The following is a 25,515-nucleotide window of genomic DNA, read 5'->3' as shown; positions in this document are numbered from 1 at the left end:
ACAAACTTTACGGAAAAAGCATAATCTGAGAACGGCGCTCAGTTCCCAATTCAGCCAAAGAAATAGCCACCATTTGGCGTCAACATTAGTTAGAAAAAACACTGTAAATATTCACTTACCTTTGATGATATTAATCAGAAGGCACTCCCAGGAATCCCATTTTGACAATAAATGACTGATTTGTTCCATAAAGTTCCATAAAGCCCATCATTTAGCCACTTGTTGTTAGCGTGTTCAACCCAGTAATCCATCTTCATGAAGAGCGAGCACTTCCTCCTGACAAAAACTCAAAAAGTTCCATTACAGGTCATAGAAACAAGTCAAATGATGAATGCAAGCAATCTTTAGGATATCTTTAACATTAATCATCAATAAGGTTCTAACCGGAGAATTTCAATGTCTGAAGAAAAGCATTGGAACGAGAGAGTATGCTCTCGTGACTGCGCGTCATGAGACCGAGGATCTCTGCCAGACCACTCACTAAAAGAGGTCTCATGAGCCCCTCCTTTATAGTATAATCCTAAAACTAGGATCTAAAGACGGTGACATCTAATGGAAGCCCTAGGAAGTTCAAGCACATCCATAACTATCAGGAATTTGAATAGACACTGTTTCGATTTCTCACTTCCTGTTTGGATTTCTTCTCAGGTTTTTGTCTGCATATTAGTTCTGTTATACTCACAGACATCATTCAAACAGTTTTAGAAACTTCAGAGTATTTTATATCCAAAACTAATAATAATATGCATATATTAGCATCTGGGACAGAGTAGGAGGCAGTTTACTCTGGGCACCTTTTTATCCAATCTACTCAATACAGTCCCAAATAAGTTAACGTTAGTGAGGGAGATATAAGTCTCCAGTTAATTTTGCAATTCGTTCCAGTCATTGGCAGCAGAGAACTGGAAGGAAAGGCGGCCAAAGCAGGTGTTGGCTTTGGGAATGACTAGTGAATTATACCTGCTGGAGCGCATGCTACGGGTGGGTGTTGCTATGGTGACCAGTGAGCTGAGATAAGGTGGAGCTTTACCTAGCAAGGACTTATAGATTACCTGGAGCCAGTGGGTTTGGTGACGAATATGTAGTGAGGACCAGCCAACGAGAGCGTACAGGTCGCAGTGATGGGTAATATATGGGGCTTTGGAGACAAAACGGATGGCACTCTGATAGACTGATGAGTAGAGTTTTGGAGGCTATTTTGTAAATGACCGATAGGTTAGTCAGTTTTACAAGGGTATGTTTGGCAGCATGAGTGAAGGATGCTTTAATGTGAAATAGGACACTGATTCTAGATTTAATTTTGGATTGGAGATGCTTAATGTGAGTCTGGAAGGAGAGTTTACAGTCTAACCAGACACCTAGTTATTTGTAGTTGTCCACATATTCTAAGTCAGAACCGTCCAGAGTAGTGATGCTAGTCGGGCGGGTGGGTGCAGGCAGTGATCGGTTGAACAGCATGCATTTCGTTTTGCTAGCATTTAAGAGCTGTTGGAGGCCACGGAGGGAGTGTTGTATGTCATTTAAGCTCATTTGGAGGTTTGTTAACACAGTGTCCAAAGAAGGGCCTGATGTATACAGAATGGTGTCGTCAGCGTAGAGGTGGATCAAAGAAACACCCTCAGCAAGAGCAACATCATTGACATATACAGAGAAAAGAGTCTTCCTGACAATTGAACCCTGTGGCACCCCCATAGAGACTGCCAGAGGTCCGGACAACAGGCCCTCCGATTTGACACACTGAACTCTATCTGAGAAGTAGTTAGTGAATCAGGCGAGGCAGTCATTTGAGAAACCAAGGCTGTTTAGTCTGCCGATAAGAATACGGTGATGGACAGAGTCGAAAGCCTTGGCCAGGTCGATGAAGACGGCTGCACAGTACTGTCTTTTAGCTAGCCAACAAGTCAACAAGTCAAGCAACAATAAGGATTAGCCACAAAAGTGGACTTTGCGGTTAGCCTTCAAAATAAAAGGATGGCATAATTCTACTATTTGTATTAATTTGCATCACTGTCAATGACCTACTATTATTTTGAAGGCAAATCCCACTATTGTGCCTAATCCTTAACTGGTGCTCGACCGTTGGCGAAAGCCAACATCACCCACGACAAAAAACAGTTGATTGTCAAGGGCAATGAATTCCATTATCTTGGCTTCAATGGATTTTGCCTTTGAGTTGTCTCGCTGAAATTGTTACTCTTTCAAATGACTGCTTGACTTGTTGACTACACGATTCACACATTTTACGTGGCGTCATTACATCATGTACCTACGTTATATAGGTATGCGCATCGGTTTTGACGGTCGGGTATTAAATTAGACATCGGCCGATACCAATATTGACATTTTTAGCTAATATCATCCGATTCCGATGTGTTCACCGGTATATCATGCATCCCTAATGCATACCCCACAAGACATGCCATACGAGGTCTCTTCATAGGTCTCTTCAAGTCTGGAACAGACTATGGGAGGCGTACAGTACTACAAAGAGCCATGACAACATCAAGTGACTGATGCAAGCAGTAAAATTACATTTTTGAAAACATGAATAAAAAAAACGTATGGAACAGCAGGGACTGTGAAGCTACACAAACATAGGTCTAGACACATGATGGCACCGACTGAGATGGTCGCCTCACTTTGCGTTCTTAGGAAACTATGCAATATTTAGTTTTTTTAATGTATTTTATCTTACACTGTTACCCCAGGAAATCCTAAGGCTTATTACATACTGCCAGGAGGAACTATTGGATATAAGAGCAACGTCAATTTACCAACATTACGACCATGAATACGACTTTCCCGAAGTGGATCCTCTGTTTAGACCACCACCCAAGGACCATGGATCGGATCCCAGTAGGCGACCCAAAACGGCGCCGCAGAAGAGGCAGACGGAGCGGTCTTCTAGTCACGCTCCGTAGAAGGGCACATCGCTCACCGCTCCCGAGTATACTACTCACCAATGTTATCTCTTGACAACAAGGTAGATGAAATTCAAACAAGGGTTGCCTTCCAGAGAGACAGAGATTGTAACATTCTCTGTCTCACGGAAACATGACTCACTCGGGATACGTTGTCAGAGTCGGTACAGTATCTCACTGATCATCCCTAAAGCCAACACCTCATTTGGCCGCCTTTCGTTCCAGTTCTCTGCTGCCTGTCACTGGAACGAATTGCAAAAATCGCTGAAGTTGGAGACTTTTATCTCCCTCACCCTACTTCAAACATCTGCTATCTGAGCAGCTAACCGATCGCTGCAACTGTACATAGTCTATCGGTAAATAGCCCACCCATTTTTACCTACCTCATCCCCATACTGTTTTTATTTACTTTTCTGCTCTTTTGCACACCAATATCTCTACCTGTACATGACCATCTGATCATGTATCACTCCAGTGTTAATCTGCAAAATTGTAATTATTCGCCTACCTCCTCATGCCTTTTGCACACAATGTATATAGACTCCCCTTTTTTTCTACTGTGTTATTGACTTGTTAATTGTTTACTCCATGTGTAACTCTGTGTTGTCTGTTCACACTGCTATGCTCTATCTTGGCCAGGTCGCAGTTGCAAATGAGAACTTGTTCTCAACTAGCCTACCTGGTTAAATAAAGGTGAAATAAAAATAAAATAAACAGCCACCTGGTTTCTTCACGCATCGCGCTGACAGAAACAAACATCTCTCTGGTAAAGAGGAAGGGCAGGGGTGTATGCCTTATGATTAACGATTCGTGGTGTAATCATAACTGTCACGTTCTGACCTTAGTCCTCTTGTTATGTCTTTGTTTTAGTATGGTCAGGGCGTGAGTTGGGTGGGTTGTCTATGTTCGTTTTTCTATGATTTGCTATTTCTGTGTTTGGCCTGGTATGGTTGTCAATCGTTGTCCCTGATTGAGAATCATATTTAGGTAGCCTGTTTTCTATTGTGTTTCGTGGGTGATTGTTTTCTGTTTTCTGTCTTTGTGTGTCTACACCAGACAGAACTGTTTTGGTTGTTTTCTTTGTTGTTTTGCTACTCAGTGTTCAGTTACATTGAAAAAGATGAACCCTTACCACGCTGCGCTTTGGTCCTCACCTTCTTCCCAAGACAGCCGTTACAATAACAACATACAGGAACTCAAGTCATTTTGTTCACCTGACCTAGAATTCATTACAATCAAATGCAGACCGCATTATCTACCAAGAGAATTCTCTTCGTTCATAATCACAGTCGTGTATATCCCACTCCAATCAGACACATTGACGGCCCTGAAAGAACTCCATTGGACTCTATGTGAACTGGAAACCACATCCTGAGGCAGCATTTATTGTAGCTGGGGATTTTAACAAGGCTAATCTGAAAACAAGGCTCTCTAAATTTTATCAGCATATCGAATGCATATCGAATGCAGCGACCCGGGCTGGCAAAATTCTTGGTCATTGCTACTCTAACTTCCGTGATGCATACAAAGCCCTCCCTCGCCCTCCTTTCGGCAAATCTGACCACAACTCCATTTTCTTATTCCCAGCCTATAGACAGAAACTAAAACAGGAAGCGCCCATGCTCAGGTCTGTTCAACGCTGGCCCGACCAATCTGATGCCATGCTTCAAGACTGCTTCGATCATGTGGACTGGGACCTGTTCCGGAGAGCATCGGACAACAACATTGATATATACGCTGATTCGGTGAGCGAGTTTATTTGCAAGTGCATCGGTGATGTTGTACCCACGGTGACTATTAAAACCTTCTCCAACCAGCAATGGTGGATTGATGGCAGCATTCGCGCAAAACTGAAAGCACGAACCATTGCTTTTAATCATGGCAAGGTGACCGGAAACATGACCGAATGCAAACAGTGTAGCTATTCCCTCCGCAAGGCAATCAAACAAGCTAAGCATCAGTATAGAGACGAAGTAGAGTTCCAATTCAATGGCTCAGACACAAGACGTATGTGGCAGGGTTTACAGTCAATCACGGATTACAAAAAGAAAACCAGCCCTGTCGCAGACACCAATTTCTTGCTCCCAGACAAACTAAACAACTTCTTTGCTGGCTTTGAGGACAATACAGTGCCACTGACACGGCCGCTACCAAAATCAATCCCTATTCCAGTCTGCTGTTCCTACATGCTTCAAGAGGGCCACCATTGTTTCTGTTCCCAAGAAAGCTGAGGTAAGTGAGCACTCACTTCCGTCATCATAAAGTGCTTTGAGAGACTAGTCAAGGATCATATCACCTCCACCCTACCTGACACCCTATACCCATTCCAATTTGCTTACCGCCCCAATATCAAATTTATTTGTCACATACACACGGTTAGCAGATGTTAATGCGAGTGTAGCTAAATGCTTGTGCTTCTAGTTCCGACAATGCAGTAATAACCAACAAGTAATCTAGCTAACAATTCCAAAACTACTACCTTATAGACACAAGTGTAAGGGGATAAAGAATATGTACATAAAGATATATGAGTGATGGTACAGAGCGGCATAGGCAAGATACAGTAGATGGTATTGAGTACAGTATAAACATATGAGATGAGTATGTAAACAAAGTGGCATAGTTAAAGTGGCTAGTGATACATGTATTACATAAAGATGCATTAGATGATAGAGTACAGTATATACGTATACATATGACATGAATAATGTAGGGTATGTAAACATTATATTAGGTAGCATTGTTTAAAGTGGCTAGTGATATATTTGACATCATTTCCCATCAATTTCCCATTATTAAAGTGGCTGGAGTTGAGTCAGTGTGTTGGCAGCAGCCACTCAATGTTAGTGGTGGCTGTTTAACAGTCTGATGGCCTTGAGATAGAAGCTGTTTTTTAGTCTCTCGGTCCCAGCTTTGATGCACCTGTACTGACCTCGCCTTCTGGATGATAGCGGGGTGAACAGGCAGAGGCTCGGGTGGTTGTTGTCCTTGATGATCTTTATGGCCTTCCTGTGACATCGGGTGGTGTAGGTGTCCTGGAGGGCAGGTAGTTTGCCCCCGGTGATGCGTTGTGCAGACCTCACTACCCTCTGGAGAGCCTTACGGTTGTGGGTGGAGCAGTTGCCGTACCAGGCGGTGATACAGCCCAACAGCATGCTCTCGATTGTGCATCTGTAGAAGTTTGTGAGTGCTTTTGGTGACAAGCCGAATTTCTTCAGCCTCCTGAGATTGAAGAGGTGCTGCTGCGCCTTCTTCACGATGCTGTCTGTGTGGGTGGACCAATTCAGTTTGTCTGTGATGTGTACACCGAGGAACTTAAAACTTACTACCCTCTCCACTACTGTTCCATCGATGTGGATAGGGGGGTGTTCCCTCTGCTGTTTCCTGAAGTCCACAATCATCTCCTTAGTTTTGTTGACGTTGAGTGTGAGGTTATTTTCCTGACACCACACTCCGAGGGCCCTCACCTTCTCCCTTTAGGCCGTCTCATCGTCGTTGGTAATCAGGCCTACCACTGTTGTGTCGTCCGCAAACTTGATGATTGAGTTGGAGGCGTGCGTGGCCACGCAGTCGTGGGTGAACACGGAGTACAGGAGAGGGCTCAGAACGCACCCTTGTGGGGCCCCAGTGTTGAGGATCAGCGGGGTGGAGATGTTGTTGCCTACCCTCACCACCTGGGGGCGGCCCGTTAGGAAGTCCAGTACCCAGTTGCACAGGGCGGGGTCGAGACCCAGGGTCTCGAGCTTGATGACGAGCTTGGAGGGCACTATGGTGTTAAATGCCGAGCTGTAGTCGATGAACAGCATTCTCACATAGGTATTCCTCTTGTCCAGATGGGTTAGGGCAGTGTGCAGTGTGGTTGAGATTGCATCGTCTGTGGACCTATTTGGGCGGTAAGCAAATTGGAGTGGGTCTAGGGTGTCAGGTAGGGTGGAGGTGATATGGTCCTTGACTAGTCTCTCAAAGCATTTCATGATGACGGAAGTGAGTGCTACGGGGTGGTAGTCGTTTTGCTCAGTTACCTTAGCTTTCTTGGGAACAGGAACATTGGTGGCCCTCTTGAAGCATGTGGGAACAACAGACTGGGATAGGGATTGATTGAGTATGTCCGTAAACACACCAGCCAGCTGGTCTGCGCATGCTTTGAGGGTGCGGCTGGGGATGCCGTCTGGGCCTGCAGCCTTGCGAGGGTTGACACGTTTAAATGTTTTCCTCACGTCGGCTGCAGTGAAGGAGAGTCGGCATGTTTTGGTTGCGGGCCGTGTCAGTGGCACTGTATTGTCCTCAAAGCGGGCAAAAAAGTTATTTAGTCTGCCTGGGAGCAAGACATCCTGGTCCGTGACGGGGCTGGTTTTCTTTTTGTAATCCGTGATTGACTGTAGACCCTGCCACATACCTCTTGTGTCTGAGCCGTTGAATTGAGATTCTACTTTGTCTCTATACTGACTCTTAGCTTGTTTGATTGCCTTTCGGAGGGAGTAGCTACACTGTTTGTATTCGGTCATGTTTCCGGTCACCTTGCCCTGATTAAAAGCAGTGGTTCGCGCTTTCAGTTTCACGCAAATGCTGCCATCAATCCACGGTTTCTGGTTTGGGAATGTTTTAATCGTTGCTATGGGAACGACATCTTCAACGCACGTTCTAATGAACTCGCTCACCGAATCAGCGTATTCGTCAATGTTGTTGTTTGATGCAATACGAAACATATCCCAGTCCACGTGATGGAAGCAGTCTTGGAGTGTGGAATCAGATTGGTCGGACCAGCGTTGAACAGACCTCAGCGCGGGAGCTTCATGTTTTAGTTTCTGTCTGTAGGCAGGGATCAACAAAATGGAGTCGTGGTCAGCTTTTCCGAAAGGAGAGCGGGGCAGGGCCTTATATGCATCGCGGAAGTTAAAATAGCAATGATCCAAGGTTTTTCCAGCCCTGGTTGCGCAATCGATATGCTGATACAATTTAGGGAGTCTTGTTTTCAGATTAGCCTTGTTAAAATCCCCAGCTACAATGAATGCAGCATCAGGATATATGGATTCCAGTTTGCAAAGAGTCAAATAAAGTTCGTTCAGAGCCATCGATGTGTCAGCTTGGGGGGGGAAATATACGGCTGTGATTATAATCGAAGAGAATTCCCTTGATAGATAAATGCGGTCGACATTTGATTGTGAGGAATTCTAAATGAGGTGAACAGAAGGACTTGAGTTCCTGTATGTTGTGGTGGCCACACCACGTCTCGTTAACCATGAAGCATACGCCCCCGCCCCTCTTCTTACCAGAAAGATGTTTGTTTCTGTCGGCGCGATGCGTTGAGAAACCAGCTGGCTGCACCGACTCCGATAGCGTCTCTCCAGTGAGCCATGTTTCCATGAAGCAAAGAACGTTACAGTCTCTGATGTCCCTCTGGAATGCTACCCTTGCTCGGATTTCATCAACCTTGTTGTCAAGAGACTGGACATTGGCGAGAAGAATGCTAGGGAGTGGTGCACGATGTGCCCGTCTCCGGAGTCTGACCAGAAGACCGCTTCGTTTCCCCCTTTTACGAAGTCGTTTTTTTGGGTCGCTGGCTGGGATCCATTCCGTTGTCCTGGGTGAAAGGTAGAACACAGGATCCGCTTCGCGAAAGTCATATTCTTGGTCGTACTGATGGTGAGTTGACGCTGCTCTTATATTCAGTAGTTCTTCTCGACTGTATGTAATGAAACCTAAGATGACCTGGGGTACCAATGTAAGAAATAACACGTAAAAAAAAAAACTGCATAGTTTCCTATGAACGCGAAGCGAGGCGGCCATCTCTGTAGGCGCCGGAAGTCCACAGGCGACGCAATCACACTGCACACTGCCCTAACCCATCTGGACAAGAAGAATACCGATGTAAGAATGCTGTTCATCGACTACAGCTCAGCATTTAACACCATTGTACCCTCCAAACTCGTCATTAACCTCTAGCGACGAGCAATCCCGTATCCGGGAGCTTAATCATAGCCTCAAGCGCATTAGCATAATGCAACATTTCCTATTCATGAAAATCGCAAATGAAATGAAATAAATATATTCAAACACAAGCTTAGCCTTTTGTTAACAACACTGTCATCTCAGATTTTCAAAATATGCGTTACAGCCAACGCTAGACAAGCATTTGTGTAAGTTTAGCATGGCATAATGCTATGCTAGGCTGTGCTGGCAGCAGGCAACATTTTCACAAAAATAAGAAAAGCAACCAAATTAAATCACTTACCTTTGAAGAACTTCAGATGCTTTCACTCAGGAGACTCCCAGTTAGATAGAAAATGTTCCTTTTTTCCGAAAAACGTCACATTTGTTCATCCTGCTTGGCTGAGAAATCGACAGAAAAATACTTCAACTATAACGCATTAGCATAACGCAACTTTTTCTATTCATGAAAATCGCAAATGAAATGAATATATTGAAACACAAGCTTAGCCTTTTGTTAACAACACTGTCATCTCAGATTTTCAAAATATGCTTTTCAACCAAAGCTACACAAGCATTTGTGTAAGAGTATTGATAGCCTAGCATAGCATTAAGCCTAGCATTCAGCAGGCAACATTTTCACAAAAACAAGAAAAGCATTCAAATAAAATCATTTACCGTTGAAGAACTTCGGATGATTTCAATGACGAGACTCTCAGTTAGATAGCAAATGTTCATTTTTTCCAAAAAGATTATTTGTGTTGGCGAAATAGCTCCGTTTTGTTCATCACGTTTGGCTCAGAAAAAGACCGGAAAATGCAGTCACTACAACGCCAAACTTTTTTCCAAATTAGCTCTATAATATCGACAGAAACATGGCAAACGTTGTTTAGAATCAATCCTCAAGGTGTTTTTCACATATCTATTCGATAAGATATCAGTCGTGACAGTTGGTTTCTCATCAGAAGCAAACGGAAAAATACTGCAGCTGGAGATTACGCAATAACTGCAACGGAGGACACCAAGCGACCACCTGGTAGATGTAGTCTCTTATGGTCAATCTTCCAATGATATGCCTACAAATACGTCACAATGCTGTCGACACCTTGGGGAAGCGACAGAAAGCCTAAGCTCATTCGTTGCCCATTCACAGCCATATAAGGAGTCATTGGCATGAGGCGGTTTCAAAAAATGCGGCACTTCCTGATTGGATTTTTATCTGGGTTTCGCCTGTAACATCAGTTCTGTGGCACTCAGACAATATCTTTGCAGTTTTGGAAACGTCAGAGTGTTTTCTTTCCAAAGCTGTCAATTATATGCATAGTCGAGCATCTTTTGTGGCAAAATATCTTGTTTAAAACGGGAACGTTTTTCATCCAAAAATTAAAATAGCGCCCCCTATATCCAAGAAGTTAAGCTCGAGACCCTAGGTCTCAACCCCGCCCTGTGCAACTGGGTCCTGGACTTTCTGACGGGGCGCCCCCAGGTGGTGAGAGTAGGAAACAACCTCTCCACCCCGCTGATCCTCAACACTGGGGCAAATCTGACCAGGGCCCTCACCTCCTCCCTGTAGGAGGCGTGCATGGGTGAACAGGGAGTACAGGAGAGGGCTGAGAACGCACCCTTGTGGTGACATGGGTGCGTTCTCAGCCCTCTCCTGTACTTCCTACCTCCTACAGGGAGGAGGTGAGGGTCCTCGGAGTGTGATGTCAGGAAAACAACCCCACACTCAACGTCAACAAAACAAAGGAGATGATCGTGGACTTCAGGAAACAGCAGAGGGAGCACCCCCCTATCCACATCGACGGGACAGTAGTGGAGAAGGGGGAAAGTTTTAAGTTCCTCTGCGTACACATCACGGACAAACTGAAATGGTCCACCCACACAGACAGCGTGGTGTAGAAGGCGCAGCCGCGCCTCTTCAACCTCAGGAGGCTGAAGAAATTTGGCTTGTCACCAAAAACACTCAAACTTTTACAGATGCACAATCGAGAGCATCCTGTCGGGCTGTATCACCGCCTGGTATGGCAACTGCTCCGCCCACAACCGCAAGGCTCTCCAGAGGGCAGTGAGGTCTGCACAACGCATCACCGGGGGCAAACTACCTGTCCTCCAGGACACCTACACCACCCGATATCACAGGAAGGTCAAAAAGATCATCAAGGACAACAACCACCTGAGCAACTGCCTGTTAACCCCATTATCATCCAGAAGGCGAGGTCAGCACAGGTGCATCAAAGCTGGGACCGAGAGACTAAAAAACAGCTTCTATCTCAAGGCCATCAGACTGTTAAACAGCCATCACTAACATTGAGTGGCTGCTGCCAACACACTGACTCATCTCCACTTTAATCATGAAAAATGTATGGAATAAATGTATCACTTGCCACTTTAAACAATGCCACTTTATATAATGTTTACATACCCTACATTTACTCATCTCATATGTATATACTGTACTCTATACCATCCACTGCATCTTGCCTATGCAGTTCGGGCCATTGCTCATCCATACATTTATATGTACATATTCTTCTTTATTCCTTTACACTTGTGTGTAATTGTTAGATATTACTGTACGGTCGGAACTAGAAGCACAAGCGTTTCGCTACACTCGCATTAACATCTGCTAACCATGTGTATGTGACCAATAACATTTGATTTGATGCATACACACATAACATACTCACTATCCACACACATACACATGGATTTAGTACTGTAGATATGTGGTAGTGTTGGAGTAGGGGCCTGAGGGCACACAGTGTGTTGTGAAATCTGTGAATGTATTGTAATGTTTTTTAAATGGTTTAAACTGCCTTAATTTTGCTGGACCCCAGGAAGAGTAGCTGCTGCTTTGGCAGACGCTAATGGGGATCCATAATGAATACAATTACAAATTGGCATCGTCTAATGGGGATTCTAATAAATCAAAGTTCATGGTTGTGTTCTCCATCTTTATTCTCGTATACCTATACACACTACACCGAAGTCTTTAATAGTCATATAGATGCTTGTGAGTCTGAGGACACCTGTCACCTGAAGCTCCTGCAGACCACCTGAACTACATTTGGCATCATCTGCTGGATGTTGGTCTATGCTTAAGGTCTCCTGTTTTAATGTTAATTTAGTAGTTTAATTTAGTAGTGCATGTGCAATGTCTTCCAGGTTGTGATCATGGTTTCTATATGTTCTATATTTTTCACCAAGTTAACGGCCATTTAATAAATGTACAACCTTTGAATTGTCTATTTTCTGAAGATGTATATAATTATAGTAGACTATATTTTATGGTAATCTGATCATTAGGGCAACAGAACATAAGTAGTTGCCTATACAATGTTTTACAGACCTCTACCATAAGTTAAGAGGTACTTAACAGTGTTCTACAACTCGATAAATTACTTTGCAATGACCCAGTGTCACAAATGATGGCTTCTATTAATTGTGCAGCATACCCTGGGATAGCCTTGGCTGTAGTATAGCTGGACACATTGGTAAACTAACGTTAGCTAGCCATGCTGCCTCATGCTAGTTGTGTTAAACCCAGCTATAGTTTTGTTCCATTACTGGTAGCTACTGTTGCATGTTTTATCTATCAGTGATCATTGCTTTGGTGATTGATTCGATGACTAGTCATGGATACAGCACACTACTGATAATACAGACAACGATGTGTGCCTCACCATGCAATAATTACTCCAAATGCATTTTCTCATTTATTTATTACATACCTTTCAACTTCTGTTGGAAACTGGAAAAATGATTGTCCTCCCTTCCTCTGGGCAGTATAGCAGCCGATTGCTGCACATCGTCTCCCTGTTTTTTATATTGCTTCCCCTCCCACTAAACAAAATCACAGAAAACATTTGACAGTAAACAAGGTATTTATTGATGACATGTTGATTATCGTGAAAACATTTTTTAATTCACAGGAGTACTAGTAGTGGCAATTTGCAGAGACATCGATTTCTAGCTATTTAAGGCAAGTACCTTTTGGGGGGCGGGGGGGCGTGAATTAGCTAGCCAGCTAGATATCTACTTAGGACAAGCTGCCAAGCAGAGGATGAAGACCATTTGTGCCTTACTGAAAGTGCATAAAGTTCATTAGGAAAATGTCCACTATCTAATGCACTCATCCTAAAAAAAAAGTAATCTCTATAAACAATTAGGTAAGTCAAGTCTTCCAAACGTAGTGCACTCTGTTTGTTACAGATTCTAGTTTTGGAAACAGAAAACTGTATGGAGATCAATGTTCCATTTGATGAAAAAAATTTGCATTATGTCGGCCAAAACCCAGCTAGCTCCATCTTCTCTCACTGCCGGTCACTGGGCATATTTTATTTGGTCGTGAGAGAAAACGCTAACCGGATGCTTCATATTTATACATCGGGTAAAATCTCTGTCTCGTTGTTCTATTTGTGCTTTTATGCTGCGCAAGAGGAGGGTTTTAATGCCGCGTTCAAAACAACTGGGAACTCAGAACTCTGATCTAGGAAATATCCAACTCCCTATTCAGTGCGTTCACGACAACTGGTGTAACTCGGGGAAAAAACATATCATTTGAATGGTCACCCAACTCGGAATTCCAAGTCGGAACCTCCGACATCTTTCCAGAGCTTCGACTTTCCGAATTGAAGATTTACCGAGGTTATGATATGGCCTCGTGTTTTCCGAGTTCCCAGTTGTCGTGAAAGCACCATAGTTTACGTCAGAAAAGCAATTCCATTAACTGACTTTCCATGAGTGGCGCACATATTACAGTACATGTTATTTTTGTTTTATTTTTGTCATTATGGAGAAAATGCGTGAGGGGAAGACTGTAAACCATGCATTTCAATTTCACTTGTCAGTCATGAAACCGTTTTCAATTGAGTGTCGAATGAAATCGACTTCTCAAATGAATAATAATACTATTAAATATTGAATTTTCTTTATTCCCGCTAACTGCCTATTGTCAAACCAAGTTAATCGGATTTTTTTTAAGTGTCCCCACTCAAGATGAATTATTGCAAGCACATTAATGATATCCTAGCTATATGATTCTACATTTTAACCATTCAAGAATGTGTAAATCGAATAAGCAAAGATGTTCTATTAAATAATATGTTGAGTCTTGGTGGAGGGGGGTCTGAACGAGTGTACAGTGAATTATGACGACGGGAGAGGACCTTGCGTAGGTTTTAGTGGTTGGTTACAGAGGGGGTGGAGTGTAACGTGCGATAAAGGTAGATTGATCGGACACGTTGCTTGTATTTGGTCAGTGACTGGAGTGAAATAAGTAGCCAGCAATACAAGTTGAGCACTATCAAGGCGATAAAGTTGGCAACGTGGACTTTGTGGAAATAGGACCTTCAAAAGAACTCACTATTGTATGCCAGTTAACAATACACTTTGTTGAAGAAACGGTCAATAGAAACATGCACAAAGTGTGCCTCGTTTTGTTTTTATTTGCTTCCGTCTACTCTGAGTCGGTAAGTAATATTCACGGGTTAATAATGTAACTTTTACCGTAGACATTAACTAGCTTGCGCAATACTCACTAACTGAAATATTTTTGTTCCTTTCAATTTACTGAGCAGCTAGCTACCGTTACCACTTTTTTGGGGGGGGCGCAGTTAGCTTTACTACTTCTGTTGGTTTAAGCCAGGACGTTGCTGTGATTGCTAATCTGTTAACTAGCTAGCCTACGGTTAGCCACTGGAACATTAGTTAGCTGGCAGCACTTCATCTTGACCAGTGTTTAAGACATAGCTAATGTAATGGTTATTGGGGTACAGATTTACTAAACCTGAATGTTTACAAAGTACTTTTTGTTTAACGTTAATCTACACATTTAGCAGTGTTTGTTTAGCTAGCCAGTTAGCTACCTATTGTATTTGTCAACACGACGTTAGCTTGGCCAGTGGAGTCAAATTTTAAAAATGCAAAATACTTTTCTTAGGCATACGGTTTGAGGCCCCTGGCCTCCCATCCGATAAGAGAAAGCAATGGCGTTTTAATTGTAACTAGCAAGAACTTGTTCTAGCTACATTAAATTGTTTGGGAGGTGGAGTGTGACTAATCAAGCACTTGGGGTTCAAAAGGCTAACTATGAAATTAGATTTTTGAAATAGCCTAAATACTTTGACCAGTTAAAATATTCTATCTCGGGACACTGACATTTAACTGCTCTCGTTAAACATGGCACAACATTTTCTATTGTTTAGCCTAGTTCTCAATTCAGTATGCCTAATGCAGTTTCGTGCAGTTGGTTTGGAAATGGATATAAATCAAACCTGCACATGCCAGGATTTAGGTATACCTCAATGTGCTATTTTATGTAATCTGTTGACAAAACACCTGAATGGCATGACTGCATACTGTTATGCCATCTTATTTGGAAATAATTGCCATGTGCAGATGTCCATGCAGTGGGAAGTGGGCTAAAGTGGAATGGTAATAGGCTATCTAAATGCCACCCAGAGAGAGACCCGCTTGGCAATATGCTAATGCAGTGCTCTGCACCCTGAGGATAGGTGCTCATTGCAGATGGTCCCCAGATCCTTGTCTTCTGAATACAGAGATTGCTACTGACCTTGGTCTGGTGTGACTTGCTCTCCACCTCATTGTCCATACCTAACTACTGTTCAAAAGTTTGGCTTCACTTAGAAATGTCCTTGTTTGAAAAACACTTTTTTAGCATTAAAATAACAAATTGATCAGGAGTGTAGACACTTAATGTTGTAAATGACTGTTGTACCTAGAAACAGCTTTTTTTTGTATAGATTTTTTAAAATGAAATATCTACATAAGCATACAAGCACATTATCAGCAACCATCACTCCTGTGTAGGGTTGCACATTTTGGGGAATATTCAGAGGTGGGAATATATGCAAATTAATACTTTGACTGTAGATGTTTTTTGCATTGATATTTATCATAGGTGGGACAAACATACATTTTACTTTATCATAAGTAGACATAATTGCAAATTATTAAAACATTCCAATAGAAATAAAATAACATTTAGTTATGATTTGAACTTTAATTGAGTTGACTCTTCACATGGGATGATTTCACTGAACAAAAGGGAATATTCAATGATCCATCGCATCTCCCAAAAAACGTTTTCAACATACATCTGTAAAATGATAGAGGAAGACAACCAAAACTTTCTAGATCCGGGCTTCCATGTCTTCTCCCTGGAGCTCCTCAATGTCCACCTCTTGAACATCAGACTGAAGCCTCATCTTCACTGTCACTTTCCAACTTTGTTGAGGATGGCTCGCTGTCAGTGTAACGGATGTGAAACGACTAGCTTAGTTAGCGGTGCGAGCTAAATAGCGTTTCAATCGTTGACGTCACTTGCTCTGAGTCCTTGAAGTAGTAGTTCCCCTTGCTCTGCAAGGGCCGTGGCTTTTGTGGAGCGATGGGTAACGATGCTTCGTGAGTGTCAGTTGTTGTGTGCAGAGGGTCCCTGGTTCGCGCCCAGGTATGGGCGAGGGGACGGTCTAAAGTTATACTGTTACATCAGGCTCAAATTTGCCCAGATGGCAACCAATTTTTCAACCCTTGTATTGGTCAGCCTGTTGTGTTCTTTGGTTGGTGTTCCCAAACAAGGACCAGTTGCGCTCTGAGATGGCCGATGTTGGTGGGATTTGGAGGATGATGGAGGCAACCGGGGGAAAGAGCCTCCGAATCAAAGTCCCTTCCACCAGGTGGCTGATGATGTTGGCACAACTGCCATGCTCTTGTCATGTCCAGCTCACACATTATCTCAGCCAATCGTGGGAAGGTTGCCGTCTTCTGTGGCTTAACCAACAAGGCTCGTAATTGAACAATTTGTCATATTAACAGATGGCATACAAGTTAAGGCACATGAAAGCGCAGATGTTCCCCAAGGCATTTCTGCCAAAAAAACAAACATTTTGTAAATAAAAAAAACACAGTTGAAATGGCTTTCCTGTGAAGTCGTGACTTGTGACATATGCATAGTTTCCTGAAACGTGTCACACATGCAGATTTCTCAATTTTGTTCACATTGCTTCCATCCCTGTTAGTCAGCATTTCTCATTTGCCAAGATAATCCATCCACCTGACAAGTGTGGCATATCAAGAAGCTGATTAACCTCTCTGGGATCGTTCCGGTCGCTAGCGTCCCACCTCGCCAACAGCCAGTGAAATTGCAGGGTGCCAAAACAGGAATCTCATAATGAAAATTCCTCAACCATACAAGTATTTTAAAGATGCACTTCTCGTTAATCCAACCACAGTGTCCGATTTCAAAAAGGCTTTTCGGCGAAAGCAGAACATATCACATAAAGCATTCAGCCATTTTCGAACCAAAGAGGTCACAAAAAGCAGAAATATAGATAAAATCACTCAACTTTAACGATCATCAGATGACACTCCCAGGACTCAATGTTACACCATACATGTATGTTTTGTTCGATCAAGTTCATATTTATAGCCAAAAACCTCAGTTTACATTGGCACCATGTTCAGAAATGCCTCCCAACATCCAGAGAAATTGCAGAGGGCCACATCAAATAACATAAATACTCATGAACTTTGATATGTTTTGCATAGAATTAAAGAAACTGTTTCTTAATGCAAACGCTGTGTCAGATTTCAAAAAAGCTTTATGGCAAAAGCACAATATTCTGAGAACAGCTTTCAGCCACAAAAGTAAGCCATAGTTACCTGCAAAATTATGGAGTCAACAGAAGTCATAAATAACATTATGAATCTTCACTTTACTTTGCTGATCTTAGTCGGGATGCACTCCCAGGACTCCTACTTCCACAAGAAATGTTCATTTTGTTCGATTACGTCCATATTTATGTCCAAATACCTTTTTTTTGTTTGCTCGTTTAGTTCACTATTCCAGCGAGCGCAAAATCCAAAGTCAAGAGTTCCATTACAGTTTGTAGAAACAAGTCAAACAATGTTTACAATCCTTAGGGTCTTTTTATAATCAATCTTCAATAATATTTAAACTGGACAATAGCGTATTCATTAGAGGAAAAAGAAGGAATGACGTGACCGCGCAGTAAACAACTGATTGGCCTCAGCCTAGTCCACTTGTTGAAACAGCTCTTATTCGACACCCTTCCACAATAGATGCCTTAAACAACTTTCTAAGGACTGTTGACATCTGCTGGAAGCCTTGAAGTGCAATCTGGCCCGATAGACACAGCATATTGGATAGCCAATCACTTAAATGAAACTATAAACCTCAGATTTCCCACTTCCTGGTTGGATTTGTCTCAGGTTTTCATCTGCCATATCAGTTCTGTTATACACAGACATTATTTGAACAGTTTTAGAAACTTTTGTGTTTTCTATCCAATACTACCAATTATATGCATATCCTAGCTTCTGGGCCTGAGTAACAGGCAGTTTACTTTGGGCACCTCATTCATCCAAACTTCTGAATACTGCCCCCTAGCCCGAAGAAGTTAACTCTACCTACATGTACCTTGACTAACCAGTGCCCCTGCACATTGACTCTGTATCTGTACCGCCTGTATATAGCCTCACTATTGTTATTTTACTGCTTCTCATTAATTAACTATTTTTCTTAACTGCATTGTTGGTTAAGGGCTTCTAAGTAAGCGTTTCACCAAGGCCTGTATTTGGTGCACGTTTCATACAATTTGATTTGGGTACAGGTGGAGCCATGAAGATCTCTACATGAGTCTCATGCTAGGGTGGGGTATACAAAATCTGAACTTTGATCTCCTTTTCAATGTTTTGCCATTCAGGTCCCTAAGTCACTTTCTCACCAGTTCCACCATGGGCAAACATATGTATGAATGGTTTAGTTCAAATCATCGGGTGCAGCCAAAGTGATTGAAATCAAACTGAATGACCCTATGCTGGTCTATGGTACTTGGATTAAGTCAATACTAGATTCAGGGATTGTTTTAAATTGAATGGATTAACCTCAAGTGTGGTCAATGTTTAACTTCTTGGTGACAGAGGGCAGTATTTTCACGTCCGGATGAAATGCATTCCCAAATTCAACTGCCTGCTACTCATCCCCAGAAGATAAGATATGCATATTATTAGTAGATCCCCAGAAGATAAGATATGCATATTATTAGTAGATTTTGATAGAGAACACTTAAGTTTCAAACTGTTTGAATCATGTCTGTGAGTATAACAGAACTAATTTAGCAGGCGAAACCCTGAGGACAAACCATTAAGATTTTTTTTTGAGGTCACTCTTTTCAATGGGTTTTCATTGGGAATCCAGATTTCTAAGGGACCTTCTTGCAGTTCCTACCGCTTCCACTGGATGTCAACAGTCTTTAGAAATTGGTTGAGGTTTTTCATTTTTTGTAATGAAGTATCCCTGTTCAGAACGAGGGTCACTTGTAAAGTGTACTGTTAGAGGCTACGGTTTTTTTTCCTCCTGTATTGAACACAGATCATCCGTCTTCAATTTTATCGATTATTTACGTTAAATACCTAAAGTTGTATTACAAAAGTAGTTTGAAATGTTTTGGCAAAGTTTACAGGTAACTTTTGAGATTTTGTAGTCACCAGTTGGAACCGGTGTTTTTCTGGCTCAAACGCGCCAAATAAATTGACATTTTTGGATATATATCAACGGAGTTAATCGAACAAAAGGACCATTTGTGATGTTTATGGGACATATTGGAGTGCCAACAAAAGAAGCTCGTCAAAGGTAAGACATTAATTATATTTTTATTTCTGCGTTTTGTGTCGCGCCTGCAGGGTTGAAATATGCTACTCTCTCTTTGTTTACTGTTGTGCTATCATCAGATAATGGCATCTTTTGCTGAAAAGCCTTTTTGAAATCTGACCTTGTTGGCTGGATTCACAAGTGTAGCTTTAATTTTGCTATCTTGCATGTGATTTAATGAAAGTTAGATTTTTATAGTAATTTATTTTAATTTGGAGCTCTGCATTTTCCCTGGCTATTGGCCAGGTGGGACGCTAGCGTATGTTAAGCCTTAACCCCACAATGTAAGATAAATATTGTACCATGCAACAGTGGTTCAGTAGCCATTACATTAGAATGGATATCTTACGTTGGGTTGTAAAATTCCTTATCTTTAGACTGGAGTTTTAGGTTACTTCCTTTTGGCCTAATCAATGTCTCTGGAGAAGTGCGCTCAGAACAGACATAACATGCTCCATAATAGCAGGGTCTTGCGCACCATCTGTCAAGGAATTGTAATGCCTTGAATCATCCATTCATTGCATCAACATTGGTCACTTCCCCCAAATGTGACCATTCAGCCCCTTACGATACACTGCATTTACCAAGGAAGTGAGCTAAATCTTCAGCAATGCTAAGAGCAGCACACCATTTATATTAGTTTGAAGCCTGGCTTTAACTGCACTGACACTACTCCCATTTTTTTAATGCTTGTTTCAGCCCCCCACACACACACACACACACACACACACACACAAATATAGATGTGTTGTTTCTGACTGGCTCTATGACCATTGTAGAGTACGGTTCACACAGTTGGTTTGGAAAAGGTGCTCTGTCACAAGCGGTCACATGCATAATGAAAGGCAGGGGTCCCTCGGCAGAGTTTCTCGTGAGATCAGCCAGCCGCAATACGCATCTGAAATCAGTTTTGGTTCAAGTGGCAGCAGCAGGGGGATATGGGAGGTTAAGATGTAATTTGGTGTGACCCAAAAGGACACCACATTGTTTTTTTCCCTCCCCTCTTTGAGGACATCAGAATTGTAAGGGTCCCTGAATATGGCATTTACATTGTCTTCTTGATGCGGACAGTGAAATTGCTGGACACATGCCGCAATCTAGGTTAATATGCTGCTTGGTTAAGGATTAGGCTACTGCATTGACCACTGTGCAGCTAACATTCCTAATATGCCCTTCTGAGTAATTGGCTTATGGTTTTAAATGAGTCCATCAAATGGCTGAGAAGATGGGAGATTCAAATACTTCCCAATTTGTAAAATGTTCTGGAAAAGTAGCCCCACACACATTATAGAGACTTGTTTCAATGGAACAGATGCTCTGCATTTTGTAAGCAGATGGAGGGATTTTGTTCCCCTGGCCAGTCAGCCCTTGGTAAAGCCATGCTTAGCGACCATGTTAATGTATATGCTCTTCAGGCACCCAGCAGCATTGTTGGGTTCGAAAGACTGCCTTTGGTCTAGTGAGGAGGGGGAGGCATGTTGGGGCTTCAGTAACTCTTTGCTAGTAGGAAATATAAAATAGAGGCAGTTTACTTCAGATGAGAGTAGGGTTGCACATTTGGGGGAATATTGAGGTGGAGAATTTCAGGGGGAATTAATATTAATACCATTTTAAATGTAGATAATTTTTGCATTCACCACATCATATAGGCCAAACAACTTTTTACTTTATCATAAGTAGACATAATTGCAAATGATTCAATCCTTCCAACCTTGTTGAGGATGGCTTGTTGTCAGGCTCAAGAAGTTTGGAGGATGATGGAGGCAACTGGGGGAAAGAGCCTCAGATTCAAAGTCCCTTCCACCAGGTGGCTGATAAGATGTTGGCACAACTGCCATATTGCATCTCCATCCCAAAGCCCTTGCTTGGAAGTGTACCTCGCCAGACTGCCAAGAACCTTGCCCTCATCCAGGCCAAGGTAGTGAGACATGGCAGTGATGACACCATAGGCCTTGTTGATCTCTGCATCAGACAGAATGCTCTTGCCAGCATACTTGGGGTCCAACATGTATGCTGTGGCGTGTATGGCCTTCAAGTTAGATTAAGCAACTCCTTTTGTAAGATATAAATGTTTTTAAAATGAAATGTATGGAAACAGGTGAAGTGATGCTCAGGAGGCTAAAGAAATTTGGCTTGTCACCCAAAACCCTGACAAACTTTTACAGATGCACTATCGATAGCATCCTGGCTCACAGCCTGGTAAGGCAACTGCACCGTCCACAACCACAGGGCTCTCCTGAGGGTGGCACTAACTAGTGAAGAATATGAACAAATGTGCACACGTGGCTACATGCTGTGAACACAGTCCAGTTCAAAGTGAATGGCACCGATTTGCATATAGGTCTAGTGAGTCTTTGCTTGGTTATGGCGCACCGGTTTGTCTAGAGTACGTGCCTGTCAATGCAGTAGAATCCTACTCCGGCGCTCTGGCTACAATAAAGTCTATAGTTCTGCTTACTAAAAAGTCTTGCATAGTTTTTGTTTCAGGATGTTGTATTGAAAGTGGCTAATTGTGTTGCTTCGATCACAATTCCAACAGTAAAGTTTATAGTTTTAACTAATGGGTAAATCTCTAGAAAGTTGACGTTCAATCTCGTGCTACTCGTGCTAATAATAATAATTTTGCACGGCAGTCCTGGGGAAGGTGCGCGCCCATGTGCAGCTTGGAGGCAACGTTGGATGTGGCATTGGATGAAACACACCTTTCAATATAGTTTTTAGAGCCACGCTAAAATGTGCAGTTTTGTCACAACACATTGCCACAGATGTCCCACGTTTTGAGGGAGTTTGCAATTGGCATGCTGACTGCTGGAATGTCCACAAGGTTGCTAGAGAACTGAATGTTAATTTCTTTAACAGAAGTTACCGCCCAATGTTGTTTTAGAGTATTTGGCAGTGTGTCCAACTGGCCTCAACTGCAGACTGTGTAACCACAGGATGGCCACACCCAGCTTCTTTAACTGTGGGTTTATCAGAGATCAGTCACCCAGACAATTTCTGCAAATTGTTCTTCAACTGTACTGGGCAGATGGCAAACCACATGGCGTCATGTGGGCGACTGGTTTGATGATGTCAATGATGTGAACAGAGTTCCCATGGTGGGGTTCTGGTATGGAGGGGCATACACTACGGACAATGAACACAATTGTTTTTTTATCGGTGGCAATTTGAGTGCACAAAGATACCGTGACAAGATCCTGAGGCCCATGTTTCAGCATAACAATGTCGCAAGGTTCTGTACACAATTCCTGGAAGCTGAAAATGTCCCAGTTCTTCCATGGCCTGCCTACTCAGACCTGTCGCCCATTGAGCATTTTCGGGTTGCTCTAGATCGACATACAAGTGTTCCAGTTCCCGCCAATATCTTGCAACTTCCATTTTGAAGAAATGTAAGGTAAAATAAAATTTCACAGTCTACTAGATGTATGCTTAGACTTGATGTAGTTCTCCACTGTTGAAAAGTGGTTTTGGGGAGAGAGCCATATGCCAGCTAGGATTTGTTTCTACTTGCTGATCTTGGATTAGCATTCTGCCTCTTAAGTGCTGTGTTTGTGCCAGCAGGTATGGGAGACTGAGACATGGATGCCCATGAAGACGACCCAAGCTATTTCTCATGACGAGCTCATCTCGTCTGGAGACGGCTCAGACTTTGGCTTCCCTGATGAGGAGCACGACACAATTGACAATGAGGACAAGACGGACGACAATGAGGATTATGACAACTTCTCTGGCTCTGGCGACGGAGGTTGGATTTAGCAAAAAATTACTTTGCTTTTGCTAGCTGATAGAATATAATTGTGTATTCTTTTCTCTACAGTACCAACTATTACAATCAAAAATGACAATACCATGAAATCAAAGGTAAAGTTTCTCATAATTGACTATCATGTTCCAAATGGGAGCCCACAAATTGCTAATGTTTTGCTAATGTTTCCTCTTTTTAGTTTAATGACTTATAGGCCTAATTCTCACTGCTTTTTGTCCATAGCCTTCTATGAACAACAAGATTCCAGACCGGAGGCTCAAACCCACAGTGAACGAGATTCAATTGGTCCAGAAGAACAATGAAGTGTCAGTATGGGTTTTTCCCAAGCCTGAGGAGCACCCATCGAACGTACTGATGGCCCATGCAGGGGAGGAGAGCATCTTCAACAAGACTGAGGTCCTAGCAGGTGAGGCAATGGCACTTTTTTTTATTTGTGCTAGTTCATTTGTTGAATCTGAGTTTATTTAACTTTGAAAAAAGGTATGGAAGTTACATTTCGCTTCGTCAGAAATGTGGCTTGATTTGCAGCTTGTCAAATTAAAGCAATGCAAGAACGTTAATTGTAATTCCACTGCGTTTTGTTTCAGCTCTTATTGCTGGTGGAGCAGTGGGGCTGTTCTTTGCTGTCCTCCTCATCCTCCTGCTTGTCTACCACATGAAGAAGAAGGATGAAGGCAGCTACGACCTGGGAAAGAAGCCCATCTACAAGAAGGCTCCCACCACAGAGGTCTACGCATAAAGCCCACCTTCGCCGGGGCCGCTTGCCTCTTGAAAGCAAACCTCTCCTCTTGTCTGTACAGCCGGGAAGTCCCAGAGGGAGAAGCCATCACAAGCAAAAAACTGCTTCTCTTCTACCATGAGTTCTACAATGGTTTATTTAAATAAATAAAAAATCGGAAACAACACTTTATTAAATGTCCGTTAATAGGAAGAGGACCATTTCAGCTGCCAAACAATGCAGTGCAAGATATTTTGATTTTTCTTGCCCGTTTAAAAACGAAAGTGACACTGCAGCAAAATCTTGACATTTCCCTCCCACCTTCTCTTTAATGACACTAACAAGGTGAATGAGAACTTCACTCTCTGTGAGGTGACATGGTACAAATATTGCTACAGCTTTTTATTTTCCTCCCCCCTCTAACCTTGGTACCCATTCTTGTGTTAATACTGCTATTACAGAAGTCTGTCACTATTGCATTTTATATTTGCAGTGCATTCGTAAAGTATTCAGACTGCGTTTTCCACATTTTGTTATACAGCCTTATTCTAAAATGTATTGAATTGGGGGGGTTCTCAATCTATTACACCTAATACCCACCCCATAATGACAAACCAAAAACAATACTGAAATATCACATTTGCATAAGTAATCAGCACCTTTACTCAGTACTTTGTTGAAGTACCTTTTGGCCGTGACTACAGCCTTGAATCTTCTTGGGTATGACGCTGCAAGCTTGGTAAACTTGTATTTGGAGTTTCTCACATTCTTCTCTGCAGATCCTCTCGAGCTCTGATTGACTGCACAGCTATTTTCAGGTCTCTCCAGAGATGTTCGATTGGGTTCAAGTCCGGGCTCTGGCTAGGCCAGTCAAGGACATTCAGAGGTCCCGAAGCCACTCCTGCGTTACCTTTGAACCTCCCAGTCTGAGAACCTGTTCCAGAGCGCTCAGGACTTCAAGGCTCTTTCCCTTGATCCTGACTAGTCTCCCAGTCCCTGCAGCTGAACATCCCCACAGCATGATCAAATCAAAGTTTATTTGTCACGTGCGCTGAATACAACAGGTGTAGTAGACCTTAGAGTGAAATGCTTACTTACAGGCCAACAGTGCAAAAAAGGTATTAGGGTGAACAATGGGTATGTAAAGAAATAAAAACAACAGGAAAAATAACCGTAGCGAAGTCGGGCTGATTGAGGTAGTATGTAGATATGGTTAAAGTGACTGCATATGATGAAAAGAGTAGCAGTAGCGTAAAAGAGTGGGTGGAGGGACACACCGCAGATAGCCCGGTTAGTGTGGGGACACTGGTTGGTCGGGCCAATTGAGGTAGTATGTACATGAATGTATAGTTAAAGTGACTATGCATATGATAAACAGAGTAGCAGCAGCGTAGAAGGGACACACACACACAATGTAAATAGTCCGGGTAGCCATTTGGTTACCTGTTCAGGAGTCTTATGGCTTGGGGGTAAAAACTGTTGAAGC

The 25,515-nt window shown here is 42.6% G+C and overlaps 1 protein-coding gene across 1 annotated transcript; it reads left to right on the top strand.

Moving 5' to 3' along the window:
• Positions 1-14,064: 14,064 nt before the first annotated feature.
• LOC112223388 (syndecan-4) lies at positions 14,065-24,650 on the top strand. The gene is made up of 5 exons (XM_024386388.2): positions 14,065-14,323; positions 23,107-23,290; positions 23,363-23,406; positions 23,534-23,717; positions 23,899-24,650. The coding sequence occupies exons 1-5, from the start codon at positions 14,270-14,272 to the stop codon at positions 24,048-24,050; spliced, it is 618 nt and encodes a 205-aa protein (XP_024242156.1). The 5' UTR covers positions 14,065-14,269; the 3' UTR covers positions 24,051-24,650.
• The last annotated feature ends 865 nt before the right edge of the window (positions 24,651-25,515 follow it).

Source organism: Oncorhynchus tshawytscha, unplaced genomic scaffold (genome assembly GCF_018296145.1).
Source record: "Oncorhynchus tshawytscha isolate Ot180627B unplaced genomic scaffold, Otsh_v2.0 Un_scaffold_330_pilon_pilon, whole genome shotgun sequence".
Lineage (NCBI taxonomy): Eukaryota > Metazoa > Chordata > Actinopteri > Salmoniformes > Salmonidae > Oncorhynchus > Oncorhynchus tshawytscha.
Note: the sequence above shows the minus strand (reverse complement) of the source record. Positions and strands in the feature narration are given on the sequence as shown.

Coding starts and splice junctions, on each gene's coding strand:
- LOC112223388 (XM_024386388.2), top strand. CDS start 14,270: ATGCACAAAGTGTGCCTCGTTTTGTTTTTATTTGCTTCCGTCTACTCT. Junction 14,324..23,106: donor CTTCCGTCTACTCTGAGTCG/GTAAGTAATATT, acceptor TTGTGCCAGCAG/GTATGGGAGACTGAGACATG. Junction 23,291..23,362: donor CTCTGGCTCTGGCGACGGAG/GTTGGATTTAGC, acceptor TTTTCTCTACAG/TACCAACTATTACAATCAAA.